This window comes from Plasmodium vivax, chromosome 11 (genome assembly GCF_000002415.2).
Source record: "Plasmodium vivax chromosome 11, whole genome shotgun sequence".
Taxonomy (NCBI): Eukaryota; Apicomplexa; class Aconoidasida; order Haemosporida; family Plasmodiidae; genus Plasmodium; species Plasmodium vivax.
Window position 1 is genome coordinate 103130 of NC_009916.1, and position 24119 is coordinate 127248.

Sequence of the window (24119 nt, forward strand, 5' to 3'; positions counted from 1 at the left end):
TCTCCCCCTTTCCATTTGATTACTCAAACTTCGCATATGAAATGATTCCCCGGAAGGGGCCTCACTGCTGGCCTCCAACTTGCGTGGTCACCTCGATGGAAGAGACGAAAAATGGGTAAGCAAACAAACGCGGGGGAAAAAACGAAGGTTAACAGGCCACCAATCAGTGTACTAAGCGAATAGGTCTAGCGCCTTTCCCCTTACACCCACTTGGTTAACCCTCTTAATGGGTCTACATCGACAAAGAAAAAAAATACCCATGTAAGTTCCCCCCATTTGGTAAAACATCCCTCGTAAGGGAGCTATATCTCAGTCAGTACGGTGTACCCCTATCCCGTAGTAGCGCACGAAAACCAGGGTACTTCACTTTGAGGGGTGAACAAAATGGGGATACACACTTTATCCTGTCAAATGTAGACCGGCAGAACGGAAGGGACGTCCCTTCTCCACCCCTTTCTCACACGCCAAATCTGATTGGTCCCGTTTTGTTATCATTGTGGAGCACCTCCCCAGTGATGTACTTCGCCACGTAAAAATGCACCAAAGGGGTAACTGAACATTTTTTTCTTTTTTTTTTTTGCTCCTCTCACTTTTGGGCAATCATAAATTACAAAAATACTTTAGCCTATTAAGCTGTACTCGTGGGGAGTGTGTCATGCCTCCCTTCCTGCTAACACATTCTTTTCGTTTTTTCAAATCGCTAGCTACAATCGCACCGCTTCTCCAGCACGTGTGCAACAATGGCGATGTTGCCATGGCGGTAATTTTAAGGACCCGTCAAATGTACGACGTTACTGTTGGGGCGGGCCATTTGGAGCGAATGCCTCGTCAACTTTTTAAACTCCTTCATAATGTAACACAATGGGAAAGTACGCCTCATTCTGCTGCTGACGTGATGCATAGCTCGAGAAAAGTTTTTTTTTTTTTTTTTTTTTTGCAAAAATTTAAACTATTGCAACAGTACGAGGAGCTATACGAGCGATCGAAACACGTAAGAGGAGCATTTTTTTTGAAGTGCAGAAAATTCACATACGCTTCTCCCTATTCCTTCGCCTTCTTCGCTTTCGTCGGCTTGTTTTCACGAAGGAGGAACGTTAACCAAACGACTCGGCGAGTGGATTGTAAAAGCCCCCACGTGCAACGTACACGAATATGCGTTACTCGTGCAGGTACATTTTGAGGCATCCATAAAGGGGTATACTTGATCAGCTGGACAGTCACCTGAACCTGGGCACACTCACCCACCCCCCCACACGTAACTAATGACGAGAGGCACGACACACCCGAATGAATACCCGCGGATGTGCTCCTAATTGGTACCCCCTCACTGCAGTGCAGCCGAATAGAGAGCTCTACACACCTGGACGAGGCTAACTGGTGCGCCAGCTGAAAGTTCCACCGCTTCGACTATAGGTAGCACTTCAATTAGAGGTACCACTTCGATCGATTTGAGCCACCGCTTCCCCGTGGACGGCGTACTCTCCACTTGCTCGCTTCCCGCTCGCCGCGAACTCGCCCCCCCTTTATGGAAGCAAAACTCAACAATGAGGAAGAGAAAAAAAGGAACAAAAACACAATCCTGGTGTGCGGCCTGGTCTCAGGCCTAGTCACCAAAACGCTATTTGCCCCCTTCGACCGGATAAAGCTTTTTTACCAAATCCAGCCAATGTTTCACCACTACAAGGAGAGAGGCAAAGATGATTCAAAGGGCAAGAAGAAAAAACGCATCACGAGCAGCAAAAGTTTGCTGTTAAGCGGGGTAGACCAATCGGCAAGCATACAAACGGGGACGATAGAATCGGACTTAAAGCGAAAGAGACTTGCACAGAACGAAAATGTGCACCTCCGTAATTTAAAAAATACCATAAATCAAATAATTCATAATAGTAAAAAAAAAAAAAAAAAAAAAATTATGAACACGAGCGTGAAATATGCTGAACTGTGCAGGCACTACAACAACACAAAGTACTCTTCCCCTCACCAAGTTTTTAAAAAAATTTTGCATTCCCATCAAAATAGGACAAACATTAATAACGTAAGTAATAATTACCCCCTTTTAAACATCAACAATCATGTGAAACACGCGTTGAGAAGCAAAAGCATCTGCTTGAGCAGGGCAACACTCAGTGCTAGCCAGCCAGTCAAATATCAAAGCATTATTCAAAGCTTCCTCTTTATAATGAAGGAAGAGGGCATCTTGGGGCTGTGGAAGGGAAACTTAATCAACACCGTTCGAGGCGGAATCGTCTACTCAGCAAAATTTGGAACAAACGATTTGATAAAAGAAAAATATAAAAAAAAAAAAAAAGATGACAGCGCTGCTTTAGAGGTGTTCCCCAAAGGGTTAACCACCAAAAATGATGCAAAAAAAAATGACCAATTGGTGAGAAAAAATTTTAATTATTACGAAAGTGTGATAGCTGGCTATGCCTCAGGTATAATACAAAAGACGCTGTCGTACCCCCTAGATTTACTAAGCATCAGAGTGGCCCTAGGAATAAATGAAAAATATTTGAGGAATAGCAACTCCATGTTTAATCAAAAGAAATCCATCCTTGGCATCATTCGCGAAATTAATAGTAACGAAGGATTTGCAGGATTTTTCAAAGGGTATTTACCAACCCTATTAACAGGGGTACCATACGTAACGTTGCAAATGCTATTTTTTGATTTTTATAAAAATATTTTTCAAAATTATTTTCCCCACAAATCAAATTCGCTAAGTTCTGTGGCCATCTACTCGTCTGTCGCCGGATCGCTCAGCAACCTCTCCTCCTTAGTAATTGTCTTCCCAGGAGACACCGTTCGGAAGAGAATGATGAACAACGGAATAGACAACAAAAATTATATTTACAAAAATACCATCCATTGTATTAAAAATATTTACCACTGCGAAGGGGTCAGAAATTTCTACTACGGTTTGTTTCCCTCCATGCTGAAGTCCATCCCCTCCGGCGCGATACAGTTCATGTCCTACGAAATTTTGAAGCATATGATGTCGCAGGCGTGAGCTTATGCATTGGCGCTGCGTGCAGAAGTGGAGCACACTGGGGCAATCACAATGAGGCCCAACCAACCCCCTGTCCGTGGGAACGTCTACCCATAAAAATGAATGGTCACACCTCCAACTGTGTAGCGGCGCAACGGCGTATCTGCCCAACTGTGTAGCGGCGTAACGGTGTATCTTCCCAATTGCATATCTCCCCAACTGCGTATCTGCCCATCGACCGCGCTGACCATTTTTAAAGCCGTGCCCTGTCCACATGCCCCCTAAGCAGCTTTTAATCCTTTTCAATTTTTAAAGTGTTCAAAAATATTTTTCATTTATTCCCCCGTTTCTCCATCGTTTGTGCCTCGCTCCACGCGAATTAGCGCCCCTTGCCCGGATGGCCTAATTCCCCCTCCCCCTTTGCTCTGCAGTAGGGTTCCTTCACGGGCAAGTCACTCTGCTGCGTATTGTTTCGTTGCTTCGCCGTTACGCCGTTAAGCCGTTACACCGTTAAGATACAGCTTGACCGTTTTATTTTCTCTCCCCCTTTCTTCTCCTTTCCCTTCCCCACCCCAACTGCAATTTGTCACTGCCCTCCACACAATTTCCCATTCCCAGCAGCCTTTTTAAGTTCCCCATTTTTTTTCTCGTAACAAATAACAGTCATAAAAACTGTATGATTAAATTGCTCCAGCTTTTTAACCCTCGTGCTACCCCGCGTTGCAGGGCAGTCGTAAAAATGGAAACAAACGGAACGAATAAAGTTGCCACAAAGCAATGATCCAATTTTGGATAACGGGGCTTCATGCATGTTGTAGAGTACACCCTTCGCCTCCACACTTTTTCCGCGTGAAAAAACACGTACACGCCACACTTCGGGCGCTATTACCTTATGCCATGCAAAATGGCGGCAAGTTCATTTTTTCACGTCAGGGCAGCCTTATTTTTTATATGTACGCATTACGTGCACATAAATATATACATGTTGTGCACCCTTCTGGCTGTACGCAAATTTTTGTCATAAAAATGGCCTACGTTTGTAGCAACATTGACAAAAAAAAAAATTTAATCATCCCCTGAACACGCGATTTTTTTTTATGTAAAAGTGGGTAACGTGAAGGAAGCTAACTCAACAAATGAAGCGAAAAATTAACATAAAAATGTTTTATTTGTCAGGGAAAAAATATGATAGTAATATCCTTCTGCTTCCCAAATCGACGTTGTTGTAGTTCGCAGTAAGGATTAATAGCATCCCGTTATGCCTCCCCTTTTATTTTACATGTACACGTGGGCATAAACAGATACCATGCACATATATTAACGGGCTTTCACCTGCACCCCTTCCTTTTTGGTAAGGAACGCGCATCCACCATTCTGCATGTTTGCCCTTTAATTGAACGTAACAACGTTAGTGAGCTACGCCATGCACTAGCGAGCTTCGCCATACATCAGCAAACTTCGCTATACATTAAAAACGCTGCTTTTTGCGTACTACTGCATAATTTTACGCATGTTGCTCCTCTTTTCCTCCCTAGTACGAGAAAATAACCCACTGCGCCACCCCGTCGAACAATAATGCCAAACACAAAAACACATGAGCAGACTAAAGGATGATGTGCCGAAGGACACTGAAACTCCCGCAAATACATTCATCCGCAGAATAGGCGTGCCTTTCCCCTTACCACGTACTAACATGTGCATATCTCATTTTGCAAAATAATCACTAAGACACATTAGAACTGAAAAAATGGAGAAGTCCCTCGATTTAAGCAGCTTTAACAAAAGCGATAGGGAGAAAATTATGAAGAAGATAAACAAAGCGGAATATGAAGATACCATGAGCACATATAACTCCATTGTGGAAAGATGCTTCAACGAGTGTATCACATCATTCAGGTCCAAAGAACTCGATAACAATGAAAACAACTGCATTTTAAATTGCGTTAAAAAGTTTTCCGTTTTTTCCCAGAGAATTGGCATGAAATTCACGCAAAATTTGAACAACGAAATGCAAAAAAAGGCATAACCAGTAGAGTTCGCTGGGAAAAAAGGTGCCCAACATTTGCAGGGAACCTAGCGCAAATAAGCGAATAAAAGGCACATTGCACACCCAGTTATGGGCATAACTGGCCGGACGAATCTCCATAAGTTAACGAAAAAGTCACAAATAAGTAAAAAATGTGCAAATTGTTCAGTAGCTCACTACGCGCAGGAGGCTTAAGCAGGGCTGCTTTGCTCACTCGTAGTGATATTATTTTTTAAGAAGTTATTTTATGTTATGCTATGCTGTGTTATGTTCTGTTCTGCCATGTTTCGGACTGTATTCTTTGAATTTTTCATAAACTGATCAGGCAGTACAGGCTAACACGTTTGTTCTTCTTTTTCATGTGAACAGTTCAGGCAGAAATTGCACAATTGCACGTTTGTTCCTTCTTGCCGCTTTTTGGCTGTTTCGCCTTTTTCTGCCCTTTTCTGCTTTTTTTTTTTTTTTTTTTTTTTATCATATGAACTGTTCAGGCAGTTTTTACACTTTGTTCACTTTTTTTTTTACACATTATTGCAAGCTTTACCAGGCGGTTTTGCATATCCACAGTGTTTTATGGTACATTACCACGTGTTTACAATGCCACTCGTTTATATTACCACTCGTTTACCTCCCCGCATGCTCTCTTCAACAGCATGCACCACCTCTTCCCCCCCTCAATACAGTCTGTTTGGTTTGTGCAAATAAATGTAGTCCCCCCTGCCCAACGATATTTCCTCTATATCAACCAAAAATTTGTGTAGCACATAATTACTATTTTTAATAAACAAAAATGTTAAAATATATTTTGAAAAATTAAAAATGAATGAAAAGTAGCTCTTGGGCAAAACGTAAAAGTAAATGCCCTCCATTTTATTCCCGTCCGTTTTGTTTTCATAAAAATAAATTAGCGACCGCAACAGCTTCTCCATGTGCCTCTCCTTGTACATCACTTGGTACAGGGGTTGGCACTCATTAAATCTGTCAATCATTTGGTAGACCTTACTCCCTCTGTACTGCAGCAGGTAAAAGGCGTAAAATATTCTCGAGTAGAGGATATAATTTACGTTTCTTTTTAAAAAAAAGTCACAGAAAAGGTCCAAAATTTGGGGAATGTTCACCAGGTTGAAAGCATAATACTCCAAAATGTATATGACATTATTTATATAAATCGTTTTACTCATTTTTATGTTGTACAAATTGTTTGCATAATAATTCTTCTTTTTTATATTTTCATAATCAATAAAGCTAAAGTTTACAAAATCGCTGTACATCCTTTTATTTTCAGGGTCACCTGTCCTTTCCTTTGCGTCTGTGTAACTCTTACCTTCCTCCTCCATATGGACGCTCCTCAAATTAGTGAATTGATCTTCGTAATTTCTCTGCTCAATGCTTTTATCGATGCTCCTCTCGATTTCGAAAAAGAGTTTCTCCACCTGTTTTCCAGAGGACGCACCATCGTCCGCATTGTAATTGAGGTGGTCTCCACGCGGGTCGCTACCGACGCGGCCGTCGCTGCTATCAACGATGGTGTCCTCCCTGCTACCCTCACCCAAGCCGCTCGACACGCTCAACACGCTCAACATAAACCCATTCAGCACATCCACAAACTCGTTCTCCTTCAGGGAAAAATTGTGCAGCGCCTTACACAGCAGCCCCACCTCATTGACGCTAAAAAAAGTGTTATATTTATAAAAAAATTGCAGCGAGTAGTAAATTAGACTCCCATGCTTGTGATCCGCTTTGCTGAAAGATAGCATCAAAAAACTCACCAGCAGGGGAGTCAGTTTGGTCGACTGCTTACCAACTTCCTCTGCGACTTTTTCCAAGAGGAATTTATTTTTGTCTATGTTTGCTATGGAGGACGATATCAAGCACAGGGACTCAATCGGCATGCTCTTCAATTTCTTCCTCGTGATCGCTTCCACGTTTTTTAAAGCGTTCTTAATGGAGTACACCACATTGACGTTGTACGAATTCTGCCTTAGGGCGTTCGTACTCTCCCTGAGGGTTTGCAGCTCGTCGCTTTGGGTGAGGAAATTGCTTTCCAAAATGGACAGCCTCCTTTGTATCGCATCCCCTGCGTCGGTAACCGCTTCCCCAACCGCGTCTGCAACTTTGTCCGTGTCTACCCCTGTGAGACCCTCTCCTCCAATGGCTCTACCGGGCCCATTTGGACCCCGCTCCCACTGCTCCTCATAGCGCAAGGCAAAATTCCTTATCAAGCCGATGAGTTCCTTCTCCTTTGCAAAGTAGTGATAATTCCTGTGGCACTTCTTACCAACGTAGGACAAAAAATTGTAAAAAATGGCTAGCTGCTTACATTCAGAGCTGAGATTCACATGTTGATTAAAATTATGAATTAAAGAATTTATGAGGATGTTATTATTTATGTTAAAAGTTTTAAAAAAACCGAAAAGGACAGAAAGCTGAAAAGTGTCAAACTGATTTATATTTTTTGATATGCTATAAAGTAATATGGTTAAATAATTTTTGGATATAATTTTTTTCTTGTTAAAGCATTGTATCAAGCAAATTAATTTTTTTAAATTTAAAAGGTGGAAGTTGTGAAATATTCTCTTCTCAATTAGGAAAAAAAAATTATGATGAAAATAATTCAAATTTGTGAAGGCGAAATATACGTCCACTAACTCATCGCAAGTAATTAAATGGATGTTTTCGCTCAGGACATCTTTAAAATAGCAAAATAAAAAATAATTTTTGCATTTTATCACGGAAAATTGTTTTAACAATGTGATTATCTCCCTGTATCTTATCTTTTCCTTATTCAGCAGCAGGTTGATCGAAACGTTTCTCAACAGTTCAATTTGGTCACTCTTGGATTTTATGTATACATTTAAAACTTTGATGAGATCATTTGTGTTGTACTGGTGGTAATCCGTTAACGGGGAGGGGGCGTCCGAGCATGTGGATTTGTGTAAAATTATATCATCTTCTCTTCTTTCCAATTTTGTCTTTACATTGTCGCCATGTTTGCTTCTTATCGCAGCATGCGTTGTGGCTACACTTCTTTTGCTTTCGCAAAGCACGAATGGATTTTTTTCCTCCCTTGGAAATGTATACCTTTTTTTGCGTCCAAAATTGGTTAATATGGTAACCCTACGCATTTTTTTTTTTTAAATAATTTTTTTTTTTTTCATTTTGAAAAGTTTTTTTTTTTTTTTTTTTTCTTTTTCCCCCATATTCCTTTTACAAACAAATGAAACATTTTCTTTTTTTTTCTTTATCACAAAAGTAACGAATTTGTATTATTTCCCATTTGCTTTGTTTTTCTTCATAATTTGTGTCATCCCCATTCCACTTCTTTCCGTTCATTCTTTTTTTTTTTTTTTTTTTCTTTTTTTTTTATACGTATTCGCGAATGGCACTAACAAGTGTATACACCCCCCAGAAAAAAAAGGTTGCTTCCATTTATGTGTGACACAGTTTGAACAAAAAATACAAAAAAATAATACATCCTCAATTTGGTACCATCTTAGCTTTACACATACATCCTCTTATTTGCGTTTTTTACATACAGTTCGCTACCATTTGCCGCTTCTCATCTTAACGCATCCACAATATATAAAACGCCCTGGGGGGGGTGAGAGTGGGAAAAAAACGTTTTTCCGCTCCCAATGACGGAGGTAGAAAGTCGCTACAGATGTAACGCATATGTCCCCTGTTGCAAATTAATAATTGTTCGTCTGATCCTTCTCGTCCCCCTGCACGCGTGATTTTTCTGTTTATGAACCTCTCCCCTTTTGCGCGCACGTGCAAGTGTATGCAGGTATACGCGGCTGCGCGCGGCGTTTGTCCCTCATCGTTTGCGATTCGCTTGGAATTCGCTCGGAATTTGTTTGTTATTCGCTTGTTATTCGTTTGGAATTCGTTTGGAATTCGTTTGTTTGTTCGCTCGCTCGCCCGCCCGCTCGATCGACTGTTTGCCCGATTGCGTGCGCCCCCGAGCCGCCACGTCGTTTGTTCCCTGCTCCATTTCTTTTCTAATATGTAAAAACTTATGATGCACGCCACGCGTGAGTATTTATCAACGCGCACGGGTGCCTTCTCTCAGCTGCTACACGTTCTGTACTTCCAGCACGTTTTACTCCTCCCCGCGCTGGCATGATTCCCACTCTGATCCCCCAGCCAATTCTTTGAACCCCTTCCTTTTTATTTTCCCCTGCATTTTTTGTGAACCCACTTGCATCCCTGCGAATGGCATTCTTGTCACTTCGCTGTGTGCATTGTGCCTTGTACCTTGTCCCTTTGTCACCACCGCCCCAGTTGCACCCCCCACTTGTTTGCATGTAAACACACGGAACTTAGTAACACTTCGCTGCCCCGCTAACCGGAATTGAAGTCTCTAGTCACATGTCCACACGTTTGTCGTCACGATAGGAAAGTAAAGAGGAAAGCACAGAGGTATCCACCCTTTGTCGCTACCGCTTCTTCCTGTTCGTGTGCAGGCTCGGCAAAAAGCAAGTCACCCAGAAGCCAGAGTTCACTTCGCCGAGAAGGCAGAGTTTACTTCGCTCAGGGCATATATAAGGGGGAAGCAAGCCCAAGCCAGTCTGACGCCTCCCAACACCGCCTAACTCCGCCCAACTCCGCCCAACACGGCCAACTTCTACACACAATGAAGACGAAGGCGAAGAAGAAGGAAATCCTGGAGAAGAAAAAAAAGGAAAACAAAAAGTTCCTACGGTTTGTAAAGACGAACCAGAAATATGAGAAATTCCAAAAAGCAATTTTAAATGGAAAGGGACCCAAACTAAAGCACAACAATAAAAAGGCAACACAGAAAATTAAAATAAAGAGCAAAGAAAGTGTGCCCATCCATGTGAAATCATTTGATAATATCATTGAGCCCAACACCTTCTCCAAAGCATATGACTTTATATTTGACAAAGTAGTCAACGATCACGTGAAAAATCTCCTATACGACACGCACATGTTGTATTGCAATTTGGATTTATCTACCAGCTACAACATAGGGAAGGCCTATAATTTCCCTATGTAAGTTTATTCGCCCGTGGGGAGCGCCCCACTAGAAGGGGCACATCGCGGCGGATCGCGGCCCCCGCATGGAACGCCCTTTCTGCGTGCGGCCAATTGGACCATTTAGCTGGTCAATCGCCCAAGAGAGACACCTCGTGCAAACCGCTATCCCACCTCACCATGCCTTATATACTCCATTTTGCTTTGCTTCGCCTCACTTATGTTTTTCCGCTCTCCCCCCCCACCGCGCAGCAACCTAATTCACTCCTACTACATGGACGTGATCATCCTAGTCAGCGATGAGAGCGAGAAGTGGAGAAACATGGTTATAGAGAATAAAATCAAGAGGGTAAAGAAGGTACACCGCGGAGAGCAGCCCCGAAGGGGCATCCCCCACAAGGGGCATATGCAAGTGTGTATGCATACCATCACACGCACTGCTAATTTTGCCCGCACTTTTGCACCCCTCCCCACTGCCAGGTCATTACGTATGACAAATTTGAAGGCGTCTACTACAAAGACGACATGCTGAACGAGCAGATAAGCAAATACGACCTCTTCATTTTCGATGCCACCATACGGACCAAGAAGTACGCGCACATCATTTCCAGGATTAAGAAAAACAACAAGTAAGCTTCGCAGGGCAGGTGGCCATCGTGTTGGTTATCCTTTATATGTTAACGGTTACTTGTTATTTGTTACATGTTATTTGTTTTTTCTTTTTCCTGCTTAAGTGTACCCGCACCTTGGTTCCCTCTTTTTTTTTCCTGCTTAAATGTACCCGCACCTTGGTCCCCCTTTCAGAACGTTCACAACGTTGCAGTTAGACGAAGACACATTTGTGGACAGCATAGACAAAGTTATTAGGAGGACCTACACCGACCTGAACAAAGGATCAACACAGTAAGTGATTTTTTATTACCCCCCTGGGGCCCTTTCGACGAGTGCATTTCTTCATCATTAACGTAGTTACGTGCGGTGCGTCTCGTTATGTGGGAACGTCCGTCAGGCAAACTTCCCGACACGTAGACTTCCCCGTCCGCGTATTTCCCCCTCCGCGAGCACATCTCTCCTCACCCCTCGAAACGCTATCAGCTCTGTCCCCATCGGGTACCTTAGCCTAGGAAAGGATAAGCTCTTTGACAACATACGGGAGTAAGGGGGCGAGGACGCCCACGCGTTGCGATCAGCTCGTTGAGACCTCCGCGATGAGACCCCGCGTGGCTAATCGAGCGTGCGCGTGTACATCCGCAATGTGCATTCACTCACCCTTGCACACCCGCCTTGCACATCCACACTGCGTATTCACGCACCCCCTTAGGGCGACCAAAGGAATGCTCCAGTTTTACGAGCAGAAAAAAATGTCAGTAGTGTCCATCAACTTAAGGTATGTAAACATGACCATCCCCGTGTACATACACGTCTTAAAGGATGGTGTCGCATCGGACTACTAATCATTTGAGGGGCTCCCGTCAGAGAAGGGGGAAGGCTCGAAGGAAAACGGGGAAGTCTGGAAGCAAAAAGGGGAAGCACCCCACCAGCAGGGTTAATTATGAACACGCACACTTAGAGGGAGTTCTTGCAGATGAAACAGAGGGCCAGCTTATTCGCAAGAGCGTTGAAGCAGTGGATGTGATAAATGGATAGACAGTTGGTGCATTGCCTGCTCTGCAAAAAGGGAGGGGGTAATGGAAGAAGTGAAATTTGCGAGAAAGGGGTCAAAAAATGGGGGCCACACTTTCCGGAGGGCAAAGATGGTCTATCATCTCAGCACCGAATTGTTGCGGCTGCCAATCGTTGCGGCTGCCCGTCGCCCACCTCGACGATCACTGCGTTATTGCAGAGGGAGCACTTGTCCAAATTGGTCAGAGGGAAGTACTTTATCAGATCCTTCACGAAAAGTGAAAATTTACGCACGCGCGTTTGTGTGTGTGTATGTACACTTGCATGTGCATATGCTTATGCATGTGCATGCGCACAGGTGGAAACATCTCGCGGTCGCTTCTCTCCACCGACACGCCGCATCCCTTTCGGTTCATTCTTCTTTTTTTTTTGTGTAAACGTGCGCGCGTACAGTTGCACACACACCAACACGCGCATACGTGCAGATGGCATGCTCGTGGAACTCGTCAAAATTGCCCCTACCGTAAAGAAACGGAGCCCCAGTGCCAATTCGCCTTGTTCCTTTCGAAGCCAGTTGTGGGCCAGTAGTTTGTTAACTATACATACCAGGGGGGGAGGGGCGCAAATGCATGAAAATGTGCGTACAAAATGAGGGGTGCAAGTGGGGTGCTTTTACTCCCAACGTCTTATCACTCTGTGTTAGGAGAGGGTCTGCGTGGAAAGAGAGGGGCGTTTTCATTTTTCCTTCGCTTTTCCTTCTCTTTTCCCCCCCCTCATCACCACTCGGGGAACTTCACCCCCCTTAAACCTTACGTATAGCCTTCTGCACGTTGGCATTCTTTATGTTCAGCTCAAGGCACAACGATTCATAAGTTACTTCCCCCCCGTCCACACGTAGGTACCGATTATTACTCACTATGTAATCAATGATAAGGTAATATAAGCTAATTTCGTTCGTCTTAAAAAGGGAATTGAACAAATGTTCCTCTTTAATGTTAAGGGAAACGGACTCGGGGGACGTATCCGCTTGGCTGCTCTTCCTCGGAATGGTCAGCTTCTCGCACCCGATTATGAAGTACTCCTCTCCGTTTATCAGCTCGTTCTGCAGGGGTGCGAAAAGGGGAAAAGAGGAAAAAAAATGCGTGTGCACTTTGGGTTTTTTTCTAATTCGGTAGGTAAAGAGGCACACACGTGGGAAGAGAGACCGCAGAGCGTTTGGCCCCTCTGCGCCGCCACCCCTCGTGGGCGCGCCATACATTTATGATAAACCCGAGCGACTCCAGCTGCTCATTCGCGTGCTGAACGATGTGGTTCACGTCTCCAAACTTTTTGAGCAAATTGAAAACGTACTTCTCCTTCAGGCACTGCAAAGGTGGCAAATGGTGCAAAGGAAGCATGTCAACAGGGTTAATGTTACATTTGTGTGCGTATCCGCCAAAAGGGGATGGCCTCCCGCTCATCGGGAGAAAACAACGCACACGTAATGAAGTGCTGTGAAGCGGCTTGACGCGGTGTGCCACACCTCTTCGCTGTGGCATCATTCCCCCCTCCTCTTCCACTCCTCGCTTAACCTTCTCCTTAATCAGAAGCTGGGATAAAATCCGCGCCGCCCACTCCACCTCCATGGTTCGCAAAGCTGGGTGATTTACTAAAATGCGAAGATGGGGCGATGGGCGCAGAATGACAGGTTGGCCTCCACTCGTTAAGTTTTTCATGTATCGACGCGGCAGGGGAAATGTTCCGCGTGGGCACGCATACCAATTGGCAAAGATTATGTGCAAATTTATGAGCAAAAAAATTTATAGGCAAACAGATACATGTGCACATACGAAGCGCAATCACTTTCTGCATACAGCGAATGATCAGCTCCGCCTCCTCCGCAATGCACATAAAGGCGAAGTTGGTCCGGCACACCTGCCAGGTTGGAAATTCTTTCGCTCTTCTCTTTGCATGTTTTTTTCTTTTTTTATGGCGGCGCCCAGTTGGGAACGCTCAAAATTACTCGAACGAAACAGCCAAATGTTACCGGTCAGAAGTGAGAAAAAAATGGGGGATAAATTCTCCCCATAAAATAGCTATCCTTGCCGCATGGGTTTTTCCCCTCACCCGATTTCGCTAACGTGCGTATGCAGCTTTGCCGCTTTGCAATTTGTAGCGCGTTATACCGTGTTGTGCCGCGTTGTGCCGCGTTGTACCGCGTTGTACCGCGTTGCAACGTTTTGTGGCGTTTTCCGGGGTGTTGCCTTCGCCCAGGCGCGTCCGCGCTTCTTACCGCCCCAAAAGACGCAGGGGGGGAGGGGATGCCAAGATTAGCGGCCCGCCTGGTGATCGACTTGTGTTTCCCACATGTTACGCACGAGATGGTCTCCTTACATGAAGCCCACCCATCTTACTTCCCCTCTGTGTGGAGATCTACACCTACCAAGCGCAAACGCGTTGCCTCCTACGCAGGCCGCTACTGCCCCCCCAACTTTGTATTTTTAGCACAACAAAACTACCATTCATTGTGATGACCCCGCCTTCTTTTTAAAAACCTCCAAAGCTGTCAGGCCAAATATACCCCCAAGCAGCGTCGTCGAATGTTAATAAAATGCCAAACGAACACATGCATACATTATCTTATGCGTCATTGTATGCACATTCGGTCGGTCCTTCCTAAAGAACAGCCTCCCCCAAAGCTGAGCGTCTCCCCTGGGCGCATCCATCTGCTCCCAACCGCTTGCAACGTTCACTTCGTTCCTTCCACCGTGGGCCAAAATTGGAGGCCATTTTTATACTTGAAAAAAAAAAAAAAAAACCTACAAATGGTAATCCTTCGCCTTTTAAAGCGGCGTTATTTTTCCTTCCTCTTTCCTCCTTTCTCCTTTCTCTTTTTTTTCACATTCGCCTTTTTTCGCGAAGGATGGGAAAAATATGACTTTCCTTTTTTCACCCCAATTTTGAAGAGCGGTTTGTTAAGGAGCAGTTTTTGCGTTTTTTTAAGCAATTTTTGGTTTCACTTTTTCGCGTTTTTGCGTTAGCTCGTTTGGCAACCTGGCATTTGGGCATTTTCAATTTTTTCACTTTTTTTACTTTCCCTTTTTCGTTATTTTTTCCTTTTTGGTGCCCCCCCGCTTTTGTTCCCCTCCTGGTTACGCCCGTGCGCCCTCTGCGCCCCTCCGTTCGCGTTACAGCTGGGGAAATCGTTCCTTCCCCACCTTCCCGCGCAGGCAAATTTGCACGCATTTTTGTCAAAAGGGCAGTGCGCTCGACCGCGCGCCCGTTTTGCTTGCCCAACCGGGACACATGCGCAAGTACGTACATAGGTGCGTGTACGCATATGCGTAGCACAAAATACGCAGTACAAAATAGGCAGTACAAAATAGGCAGTACAAAATACGCAGTAAAAAATACACTACTCATAACACACACGCACGCGCCACCGAGTGGTGACATGTGCACAGGAGAAAATATATAAAAATAAAACGAAGCACTTCCCCCCAGAAGGCAGGAATACGCTGCTGAACTTCTCAGACACTGGGTGAGGCGATCGCCAAGTTGTGTTTCCCTCGAAGAACAGTTCCTCGTGTGGCGGCACACGTCTCTGAAGTTGAAGGGCCATATTTTTCGCAGATAACCCAACAGGAACGCGAAAGGGAAAAACGTTCGACGGGTTAGCTGATGGGATAGTTTGCACCCCGTCCTGCATTGTTAAGACATTCTAGAGGAACACCACGTAGCAGCATTTTCTTTTAAGGGAGCGCCCCCCCTGCGAGGATAACTCAGAATATAAGCCAGACGAGCTGTACGTTTGTGAAGAGGACACTACCTCCTTGTCTGCCAAATTGAACAGCTTCCACCGAAGGGAACGCCCTCACGGCACGCCCTCACGGCACGCGCGCACACAGGCCGCTAACCTCGCCAACCTCGCCGCTAACTTCGCTAACCTCGCCAACCTCGCTGACCTCGCCGCTAACTCCGCTAATCGCGCCGACAGGATGAAGAAGAAGAACAAGGAGGACCTGTACAAGGAGAACAAGCTGGAGGCGTCGAAGCTGAGGATCGCCATCGTGAGTACGGACAAGTGCAAGCCGAAGAAGTGCCACCTGGAGTGCAAGAAAAACTGCCCAATCGTCAAAACGGGCAAGTTCTGCATAGAAGTGGAGCACACCTCGAAGATAGCCTACATAAGTGAAACCCTCTGCATAGGCTGCGGTATCTGCGTGAAGAAGTGCCCCTTCTCCGCCATAACAATTATCAATTTGCCAAAGGATATTAACAAAGATGTGGTTCATCGGTACGGACCGAACACCTTCAAACTGCACAGACTGCCCATACCCAAGTTGGGCCAAATATTAGGTCTGGTGGGAACCAATGGAATAGGAAAATCCACAGCGCTGAAAATCTTGTCGTCCAAATTGAAGCCCAACTTGGGGAAGTTCAGTAACCCCCCGGAGTGGAGAGACATCTTATCCTTCTTCCGAGGAAATGAGTTGCAAATATTTTTCACAAAATTGCTGGAGGAGCAACTGACGCCAATTATAAAACCGCAAAATGTAGATTTAATTCCAAAACAAATTAAGGGAAACATTTTAGAAATAATAAATAAAAAGGATAAGCTGAACAAAAAGGACCAGTACATGAGTGCCCTCGAATTGGACCACCTCCTCGACAGAAACGTAGAAGATCTAAGTGGAGGAGAGTTACAAAGATTCGCTCTCCTAATATCTATCATAGGGCAGACGACAAATGTGTATATGTTTGACGAGCCGAGCAGCTACCTAGACATTAAGCAACGCATATCGATGGCCAAAATTATTCACAGCTTAGTTAGGCATGATAACTACATCATCGTCGTAGAACACGACCTTTCCATTTTGGATTACCTAAGTGATTATGTTTGCTGCCTATGGGGGAAGGCAGGAGCGTACGGAGTGGTCACCTCTCCCTTTTCTGTAAGAGAAGGTATTAACGTATTCTTGGATGGCTTCGTACCAACTGATAACCTACGAATAAGGGAGGAGTCTCTAAATTTTAAGCTAGCTACAGATCAGGACGTAACAGATGAAGATAAAAAAAGACTCCATTTTTACAACTACCCAACTATTAAAAAAACACTAAACAGTTTCACCTTAACCATCAACAAAGGTATCTTTTCCGAGTCAGAAATATTCGTTCTCTTGGGGCAGAATGGAAGTGGGAAAAGTACCTTCATACGTCTCTTCGCGGGACTTATCAAACCGGATAACGTAGAAAGTCTTGGCTTCCTTGAATCTCTTAGCGTTTCTTACAAACCGCAACAAATACAGGCAAAGTACACCGGGACGGTCAGGCAGCTACTCATGTCCAAGCTAAAGGGGCTATACACAGATCCCTATTTTAATAATGAAATTATTAAGCCGCTCAAAATTGAAGCTATCCTAGACAACCAAGTGTTAACCCTCTCAGGGGGGGAATTGCAAAAAGTTGCCATCATCATTACACTGGCCAAGAACACCAACATCTATCTCATCGATGAACCCTCTGCCTACTTAGACTCCGAGCAGAGAATCATCGTTTCCAAAATTATTAAACGATTCATCCTGAATACTAACAAAACGGCGTTCGTCGTGGAGCACGACTTCATTATGGCTACCTACTTGGCCGACCACGTCATCGTCTTCGACGGCCAGGCGGGGGTCAACACCGTCGCCAACACCCCCCAAACGCTCGTCGCCGGCATGAACAAGTTCCTCAAAATTATCGACGTCACCTTCAGGCGAGACCCCACCAACTACCGCCCCAGGATAAACAAGTACGACAGTGTCAAGGACAAGGAGCAGAAGCTCAACGGTGAGGCGCGAAAAGGGGGGATAAGAGGAGAGAAAAGAGGAGCGAAAAACACAGCTGCATACGTGTGTACATAACCGTACATACCTATGCACGTACTCATTCCCCTGCACGATTGCCCCCTCCCCGCAGGCACCTACTTCATCATCGACGAGTAAGCCCCCCCCCTGGACCGCTACGCAAGCGCAGCAGACGGTTCAACTGACTGCCCAGCTGACTTCCCAACGATTAACACAGGGGCATGTCCGAGCCCCTCCTCTAAATCGACCTGGAGACCGCTTACCCCCCCATCAGGAAAACAACAAATTGGCAGCACTTCCCCTGTGTGTATTACGGCTGGGCCAAGCTGGGCGGCCCTGGACGCGCGCGGTCGCCCCGCCTCGTTTGCCTCTGTCCCTTTGTCTGTTTGTCTTATCGTACGCATGTGCAAACGGACACATGTACGTACGTACGTATGCATGCATGTTTTATGCTTGTACCTGCACCCGCACGCGTCGGTTGCTCCCCTTTGACCCACCAAACCTTATATGTGCTTCCCTACGTGCCCTCTCCCATGTGCCCATTTCAATTCATGGCCGTGCCCCCGCCTCACCGTGCGCGCAATTCCCACTGATATGTGACTTTTCAAAACTTATCTTTTTTGGTTTTAACATTTTAAAATTTTAAAATTCTCGCCCCGTCGTTTCCGCGGACTCTTTACGAGCATGTCTCTCCCCACGACGATCACCCGGATGCGCCGCTTCACCTGTAGTGCCTTGTTCGTTTCCCCTCCTACTGTGCACACTTCTAATGCATAATTGCGCATCTTGGGGAAAAATCCCCACCTGGTTGGACCAAACGGGTTGATAACCCCAATAGAGGGTGCAACTGCGCGGGGGGCGAACAGGGGTCTCCCGTACCACTGGCATTACCACAGTGCAGCCTCTCCCAAAGGAGCAAAGTTGTGGTAACTTCCCACCTCACTGGAAATAACTCACGCGGTACTCTTCACATGCATATTCCTACGCGCAAGCGAACAACGCAACATATTTTTACACAGCTTACCGCACGTGATTTACCATACAGTTGGGTAATTCCCTGTGTAGTGAGCCCCACTGGCAATTCCTCCTTTTCTAATTCTTCATTTTGGAAGCATACGATATAGGCTATCCTGCTTGTGGTCGTTATACATCGCCTCTTTTCGCTTCTTGCCTTTACCGACTGCATTTTCAAACCGGGCCGATGAGAACCAGCCGCCCTCACTTTCGCCCCGCCGCTCACACGTTGCGCATACGCACAGCAGGAATTAAAAATGTAACGAGGAGGATTCTCTCCCCGTACTGTGCAGTGTTTTGTGTGGTTTTTCAGCCAAGAAGTTGCAAAAATTTACCAAAAATTTGCTAAACTTTGGAACAACTTGCTCCATTTTGTACTTTTTTTTTTTTTTTTTTTTGTTTTTTTGGACCCCCTTCTGCTTCCCCCGCGAGTACCAAAATGCGCGCGTGAACTCACGGCCACCCAAACCGTCCCTCATTTTTCCCATTACCAGAGCGAACAGAGCGAGGGAATATACATATATGTATATAATACATATATTTATGCATATGTGCCCCCCCTTGAACCTCCAGGGAGTGAAGAGGCGAACAGGCCGCCGCATAACCCCATGTGCACCCACACGACTGTCCGCCATTCGTACGCACTCCCATGCGAACACGCGTACACCGTGGAAGAGTCAACACCCCAGGGGATCTCCCATCTCCGAGTGAGCCGCATTCCCCCTCAGCATACAGTACTTACGGATAATCTTCACCTCGACGTGCTCTCCCCGCGCCAAGTTTGCAAAAAGATAAGTGCGTTTATATATAGCTTACCCATTGGTACGATCTCTTAGTGGGCGAACCAACCCCACAAATTTGCCATCCCAGTTTACCGCTCGACCTACCACTACCAAATAAATGGCGGGAATTCCCTCCTCCCTGCGCGAGCTGTTTTATTCCTTCTCGGACGGAAATGGAATGAACAATGAGGCGCTGGCGGACACCAGCGAGCAGGTGTACATCTCCCCCCTCGCCCTCCTGAAGATTTTGAAGCATGGCCGGGTAAGTCCCACCAGGAGAGGTCCACGCGGAGAGGCCCACACGGAGCGGCCCACGTGGAGATTCCCATTGGTAGAACCCTAATCGGGGTTCACCCCTCTACCGCTGCAACATGAATTTGCCGCCTAACCGTCTCACCTCTTCACCGCTTCCCCCCCCAGGCTGGAGTGCCCATGGAAGTGATGGGGCTGATGCTGGGCGAAATAGTAGACGAGTACACCATCCGAATTGTGGACGTCTTTGCCATGCCGCAATCAGGCAACAGCGTGAGTGTGGAGGCAGTGGACCCCGTGTACCAAACGAACATGCTAGAGGAATTAAAAAAAACGGGAAGACACGAAATGGTTGTTGGCTGGTACCACTCCCACCCAGGCTTTGGCTGCTGGCTCTCCGGAACAGATGTAAACACGCAGAAAAGCTTTGAGCAATTAAACCCGAGGACAATTGGAGTAGTCGTAGACCCAATCCAATCCGTCAAAGGAAAAGTCGTGATCGATTGCTTTCGATTAATAAACCCACATATGCTCATGCTCGGACAAGAGCCCAGACAAACCACCTCAAATATTGGCTACCTCACCAAGCCAACCCTAACAGCGCTTGTACACGGCCTGAACAGAAACTACTACTCCATAGTTATAAATTATAGAAAAAACGAGTTGGAAAAAAATATGCTTTTAAATTTACACAAAGATGTTTGGGGCAACCCCTTAAAGCTAATTGACTTTAATGAGCAAAAGAAAAATATCGACGAAAATTTGGACAGCATTAAAAAGCTTACAGCTCTGTATAACAAGAATTTACGAGGGGAGATGAAGAAAACTAATCAGGAGATTATTTTGGAGAATATCGGCAAGATAGATGCCAAGAAGAGGATCCAAAACTCCGTGGAAACGTTGCTGAACGATTCGATTCTCACCTGCATCGGTACGGCCCCTGGGCAACGCGTGGTTGTGCACAAATTGGTGAAGCCCACTCCACTGCGCCTCATTCGTACGTCCATTTGATTTATTTTATTTTATTTTTTCCCCACAGGAACCATGGCAAACACTCTCTTCTTTTAGCCCCCCGCGGTGCAAGAGAAAGATAAATTACATACTTAACTAGCTAGCTATGTACCCACCTACCTACCTGCCTACTTCTTTCATTCTTTTTTTTTTTTCCGTAATGGCACACCTACCTGGTGATGGAGGCATGCGGAACGATTCTCCTTCTACGGTGCGAACCTTCGACGAGGTGGCCCCCATTATTGGCCATGCAAGACGGCCCAGAATTAGCCGTCCATGTATATGCGGATCGCCATACGGGTGATAGCTCTCGCCGTGCAACCACTGCAAAAGAGCTAAACACAGAGGCAGAGTGAACCAGGCGCACTTTGCACATCTCGCCATAGACCTTCCCCTTTTTGTAACCCCATAATCTCAAAATTTAACTTAACGTGAGGCACGTCCTTAACCTGTGTGTATTCAGTTCGACCCCACCCACACACACTCTCTCCTTGCAACGTTTACTCATTTATGCGTACCGACATTTTAAAATGTCAGCACAGCACAGCGGCTTTCTCCCTTTTGATGTTTGCTCACACTGGTGTTACTCCCAAATGGGAAGGCGCGAACGCTTTGCCGCCCAACGCACCAGCGAAATGGGAGCAAATCATTTGCAGCTCCGTTCTCTTCCTTTTTTTAAAAGCAATAAATCGACGCAATTTTTACGAAGCGCTTTTAAAATGTTCGTCAATCTAGTTCCCCTGAAAAAACGAAAAATTAAAATGTTCCATTTGCAGCAAAAAGGGGGATGACCCAGGTTTTCTTTTTTTTTCCAAATTTTTTTTTCACCTTTTTTCGTTTATTTCTACCTCCGTAAGGCGCTTATTTATTCTCCCCACAAGTGTGCCCATTTTCCCATACACCGATAAACACACCAGTAGATCGAATTGGCTATTTTAAGAGGCCCACCAAATGTACCATGTCACCCCCTGCCAAAATTGCACACATTATACCCACATACTAGCTATCCTGTTCCGTCACTTCCCCCCTCCCCCCATACTTGGCCAAAGAAATATGCTCAAGAAAACCCTTTTCTTCCTATCCTGTGTGATGCTCTCCGAACTGAATTGTAAGCCAGAAGTGCCCACCAAGTAGTCTCCTCTCCAACCCGCAATGAACACCTTCACTCCTCATTTTTACCTCCCCCCCATGCAGGTGTATCTTCCAGCTACAAAGAATGCTCGTCTGTGACCAACGACGAAGAAATTCTTTCCTACTGTAAAAACGAATCCGACTGTTATTTTAAAAATGTTGATGGCTCCGACCACTCAACGATTACTTGTGTGTGTAGAAAGTATATGGAGGATTATTTTTTCGCTGGCCCGGACTGTTCAATAAGTGAGTTTTTTTTTTTTTTTTTTTTTGGACCCCCTATAGGAAAGCTCATGGTTAATGTAACCTGGCTGCTGCACATACTACCCTTTTTTAAGGCGCACCCCCAGTGGTCACTTCTCACATTTTAACACTTTTTATTCACCCCTCTCCCTTCTCCTTCTCTACAGAAATTTCTTACCACTACCAAACGATGAGTAACATCCATACGTTTTTCCCTCTAAAATTCAGCTACATGTATCTACATGTAGCCAAATTTCGCCTGCTCACTTTTGCAACGCATTTTTTTTTTATTTTTTTTTTTTTTTTCCCCCACTTCACAGAAAACAACGAAGTTATGAACACCAGTTGGATCGAAGACTTGTTCAACATCAACTCGTGGAAGAATGAAGAAAACAGAGTGGGCAAAATTTGCATCAACCCCCGGTGCAGGTAGGTTGCCATCAGCTCAGCTTAATATAACGCGCCACTCGGCATATTCAAAAAGGAAAAAAAATAACAGCGCAAAATGGAGACGAAAAAAAAATGTAGTTATATACTGCCCCGCGAAGTCATCAACCAAACGGTGTGCACACCGAAATGGTCAACAAGGGGATAGGCACCAAACGGATACACACATACACATGTAGACACACATACGTAGTGCGTGTCACACACATGGGGGGGAAACCCCTACTCTTGGGACAATTCCTCCCGAAGAATCTGCTCGTACTCATGCAACAGCTTACTTTTTATGCTTCTAGCCACCTTCATATACTCCCTCTGGGCAGGCCTTAGTAGCTCATCCAAATCTTCATTAATCATTGCGTTAATGTTTTTTTTCTTTTCGCGAATGTTTTTTAATACCTCATTTTCGTATTCGTAAAATTCGTTTATCTTTCTCTCCTCCTCGGCAATGCTTGGGATATCAACTGGGTTAACTCTGTCCATGTTCACTTCGGTTTCTTCTCGCTTAACTTTATCAGTTATATCTTTCAGTATGGCCATTTGGTTCACCTCCGTATCGTTCGCGTTGTACGTGAGCTCTCCGTTTTGGTCTCGCACGCTTAGGTTGACCGTTCTCTCGTCTGGAGCGGCGGAGTCATCCGTGTCGTCACTCGCATCGTCCTCCTCCTCCTCATCATCATCTTCGTCGTTTTCATCCCCCATCGTGGCCGCACCCCGCACGCTTAAAAAGGATGCTTTCGCTGACGGTTCATTTATGCCCGAATTAACACTTCTCAGACCTCCCCTGTGAGGCGTCTTTTTGAGCCTCCCCCCAGAATCATCAACATCAGCATCAGTTGTGTTCAATATGGACGCGCCACGCTCACCCACATCACCTGCATTTTCATTATCCACCCATCTTTCGGCACTCCCATACGCCGTTACGGCACAGAGAAAAATCAACAAAATGCATTTAAAACAACGTATGGACACCTTCATTCTGTAAAAATTGCCAACAAAAATGGGGAATGCATGCACTCTCTGTTATGTAAATGTGCACACGTGGTGAGGAAAAAAAAACAAATAAACGAAAAGCAAATAAAATCAGAGCAAAGTAGGAAAAGAAAAACGAAACACATCAAATCGCCTTAGCAGTGCATACAGTGAGGATTTCCACAAAAAAACTGCCACCCCCTTTGCCAGACACGCATCTCTTATTGCAAAAGCTAAATGGACAAAATTAGGAATCAAAATGAACAAGAGAATATAAACCTCTTCTCTCAAAATGCACAAACGATGAAACACCTTTGTGGGAATTTGCGATAAACAAATTGATTAATATGGCTGAAAAATGGACAAAGAGTGTCTTTCCTTATTTCCCTCATAAGTAAATGTATTTACGCACACACTTGTGTGAATGTCAGAAAAAATCTGCGTTCAGAGAAGCCTGCTAAATTATAAAATGCGAGCTACAAAACCGTTGTGCGTTTCTCCCACCTGGCTAGCTAACAAAAAAAAAATAATAATAAAAACAGCTACATATCTTATGAACGTTCATAATTTTTTTTTTTTTTTTTTAGTTAGCTAGCTAGCCAAGTGCACAACATAGCCATATGCCCCCCACTGTAAAACAACGTGCAGCTGCACACACCGATCATGCTCTCTCTCTCAAAACGTTCAAAACAAGTGGAAGATAAAAGCTAATGAGAAAACATCAAATAAAGATAACTCTACATATCATACTTTTAAAGAACTCCATCGAAAGGGTCAACAGTATCTTTCAATTCGGACAGTGCATT

The 24119-nt window shown here is 45.0% G+C and overlaps 9 protein-coding genes across 9 annotated transcripts; 6 read left to right on the plus strand and 3 right to left on the minus strand.

Annotated features, from left to right (window-relative positions):
- Positions 1-936: 936 nt before the first annotated feature.
- Positions 937-3010, plus strand: PVX_115395 (mitochondrial carrier protein, putative; the record flags this gene model as incomplete). Its single annotated transcript, XM_001616419.1, has 1 exon — positions 937-3010. Exon 1 carries the CDS (start codon positions 1526-1528, stop codon positions 3008-3010), a length of 1485 nt encoding a protein of 494 aa, XP_001616469.1. The 5' UTR covers positions 937-1525.
- A 1726-nt stretch (positions 3011-4736) lies between these two features.
- Positions 4737-5015, plus strand: PVX_115390 (mitochondrial import inner membrane translocase subunit Tim9, putative; the record flags this gene model as incomplete). The annotated part of the gene is made up of 1 exon (XM_001616418.1): positions 4737-5015. The coding sequence occupies one exon, from the start codon at positions 4737-4739 to the stop codon at positions 5013-5015; it is 279 nt and encodes a 92-aa protein (XP_001616468.1).
- A 674-nt stretch (positions 5016-5689) lies between these two features.
- On the minus strand, positions 5690-8140 carry PVX_115385 (hypothetical protein, conserved; the record flags this gene model as incomplete). Its single annotated transcript, XM_001616417.1, has 1 exon — positions 5690-8140. The coding sequence occupies one exon, from the start codon at positions 8138-8140 to the stop codon at positions 5690-5692; it is 2451 nt and encodes an 816-aa protein (XP_001616467.1).
- Positions 8141-9341: 1201 nt separating this feature from the next.
- Positions 9342-11611, plus strand: PVX_115380 (hypothetical protein, conserved). The gene is made up of 6 exons (XM_001616416.1): positions 9342-10031; positions 10266-10371; positions 10494-10642; positions 10818-10916; positions 11109-11168; positions 11335-11611. Exons 1-6 carry the CDS (start codon positions 9652-9654, stop codon positions 11465-11467), a joined length of 927 nt encoding a protein of 308 aa, XP_001616466.1. The 5' UTR covers positions 9342-9651; the 3' UTR covers positions 11468-11611.
- Positions 11580-13515, minus strand: PVX_115375 (hypothetical protein, conserved; the record flags this gene model as incomplete). The annotated part of the gene is made up of 6 exons (XM_001616415.1): positions 13208-13515; positions 12893-13000; positions 12450-12738; positions 12159-12232; positions 11832-11903; positions 11580-11681 (listed from the first exon to the last, which is right to left on the minus strand). The coding sequence occupies exons 1-6, from the start codon at positions 13349-13351 to the stop codon at positions 11580-11582; spliced, it is 789 nt and encodes a 262-aa protein (XP_001616465.1). The 5' UTR covers positions 13352-13515.
- Positions 13516-15613: 2098 nt separating this feature from the next.
- On the plus strand, positions 15614-17602 carry PVX_115370 (RNase L inhibitor, putative; the record flags this gene model as incomplete). Its single annotated transcript, XM_001616414.1, has 2 exons — positions 15614-17447; positions 17577-17602. The coding sequence occupies 2 exons, from the start codon at positions 15614-15616 to the stop codon at positions 17600-17602; spliced, it is 1860 nt and encodes a 619-aa protein (XP_001616464.1).
- A 1282-nt stretch (positions 17603-18884) lies between these two features.
- On the plus strand, positions 18885-20821 carry PVX_115365 (26S proteasome regulatory subunit rpn11, putative). Its single transcript, XM_001616413.1, has 3 exons — positions 18885-19522; positions 19681-20443; positions 20552-20821. The coding sequence occupies exons 1-3, from the start codon at positions 19379-19381 to the stop codon at positions 20578-20580; spliced, it is 936 nt and encodes a 311-aa protein (XP_001616463.1). The 5' UTR covers positions 18885-19378; the 3' UTR covers positions 20581-20821.
- A 755-nt stretch (positions 20822-21576) lies between these two features.
- On the plus strand, positions 21577-22844 carry PVX_115360 (hypothetical protein; the record flags this gene model as incomplete). The annotated part of the gene is made up of 4 exons (XM_001616412.1): positions 21577-21631; positions 21718-21900; positions 22065-22091; positions 22218-22844. The coding sequence occupies 4 exons, from the start codon at positions 21577-21579 to the stop codon at positions 22328-22330; spliced, it is 378 nt and encodes a 125-aa protein (XP_001616462.1). The 3' UTR covers positions 22331-22844.
- On the minus strand, positions 22567-23319 carry PVX_115355 (hypothetical protein, conserved; the record flags this gene model as incomplete). The annotated part of the gene is made up of 1 exon (XM_001616411.1): positions 22567-23319. One exon carries the CDS (start codon positions 23317-23319, stop codon positions 22567-22569), a length of 753 nt encoding a protein of 250 aa, XP_001616461.1.
- Positions 23320-24119: the final 800 nt, after the last annotated feature.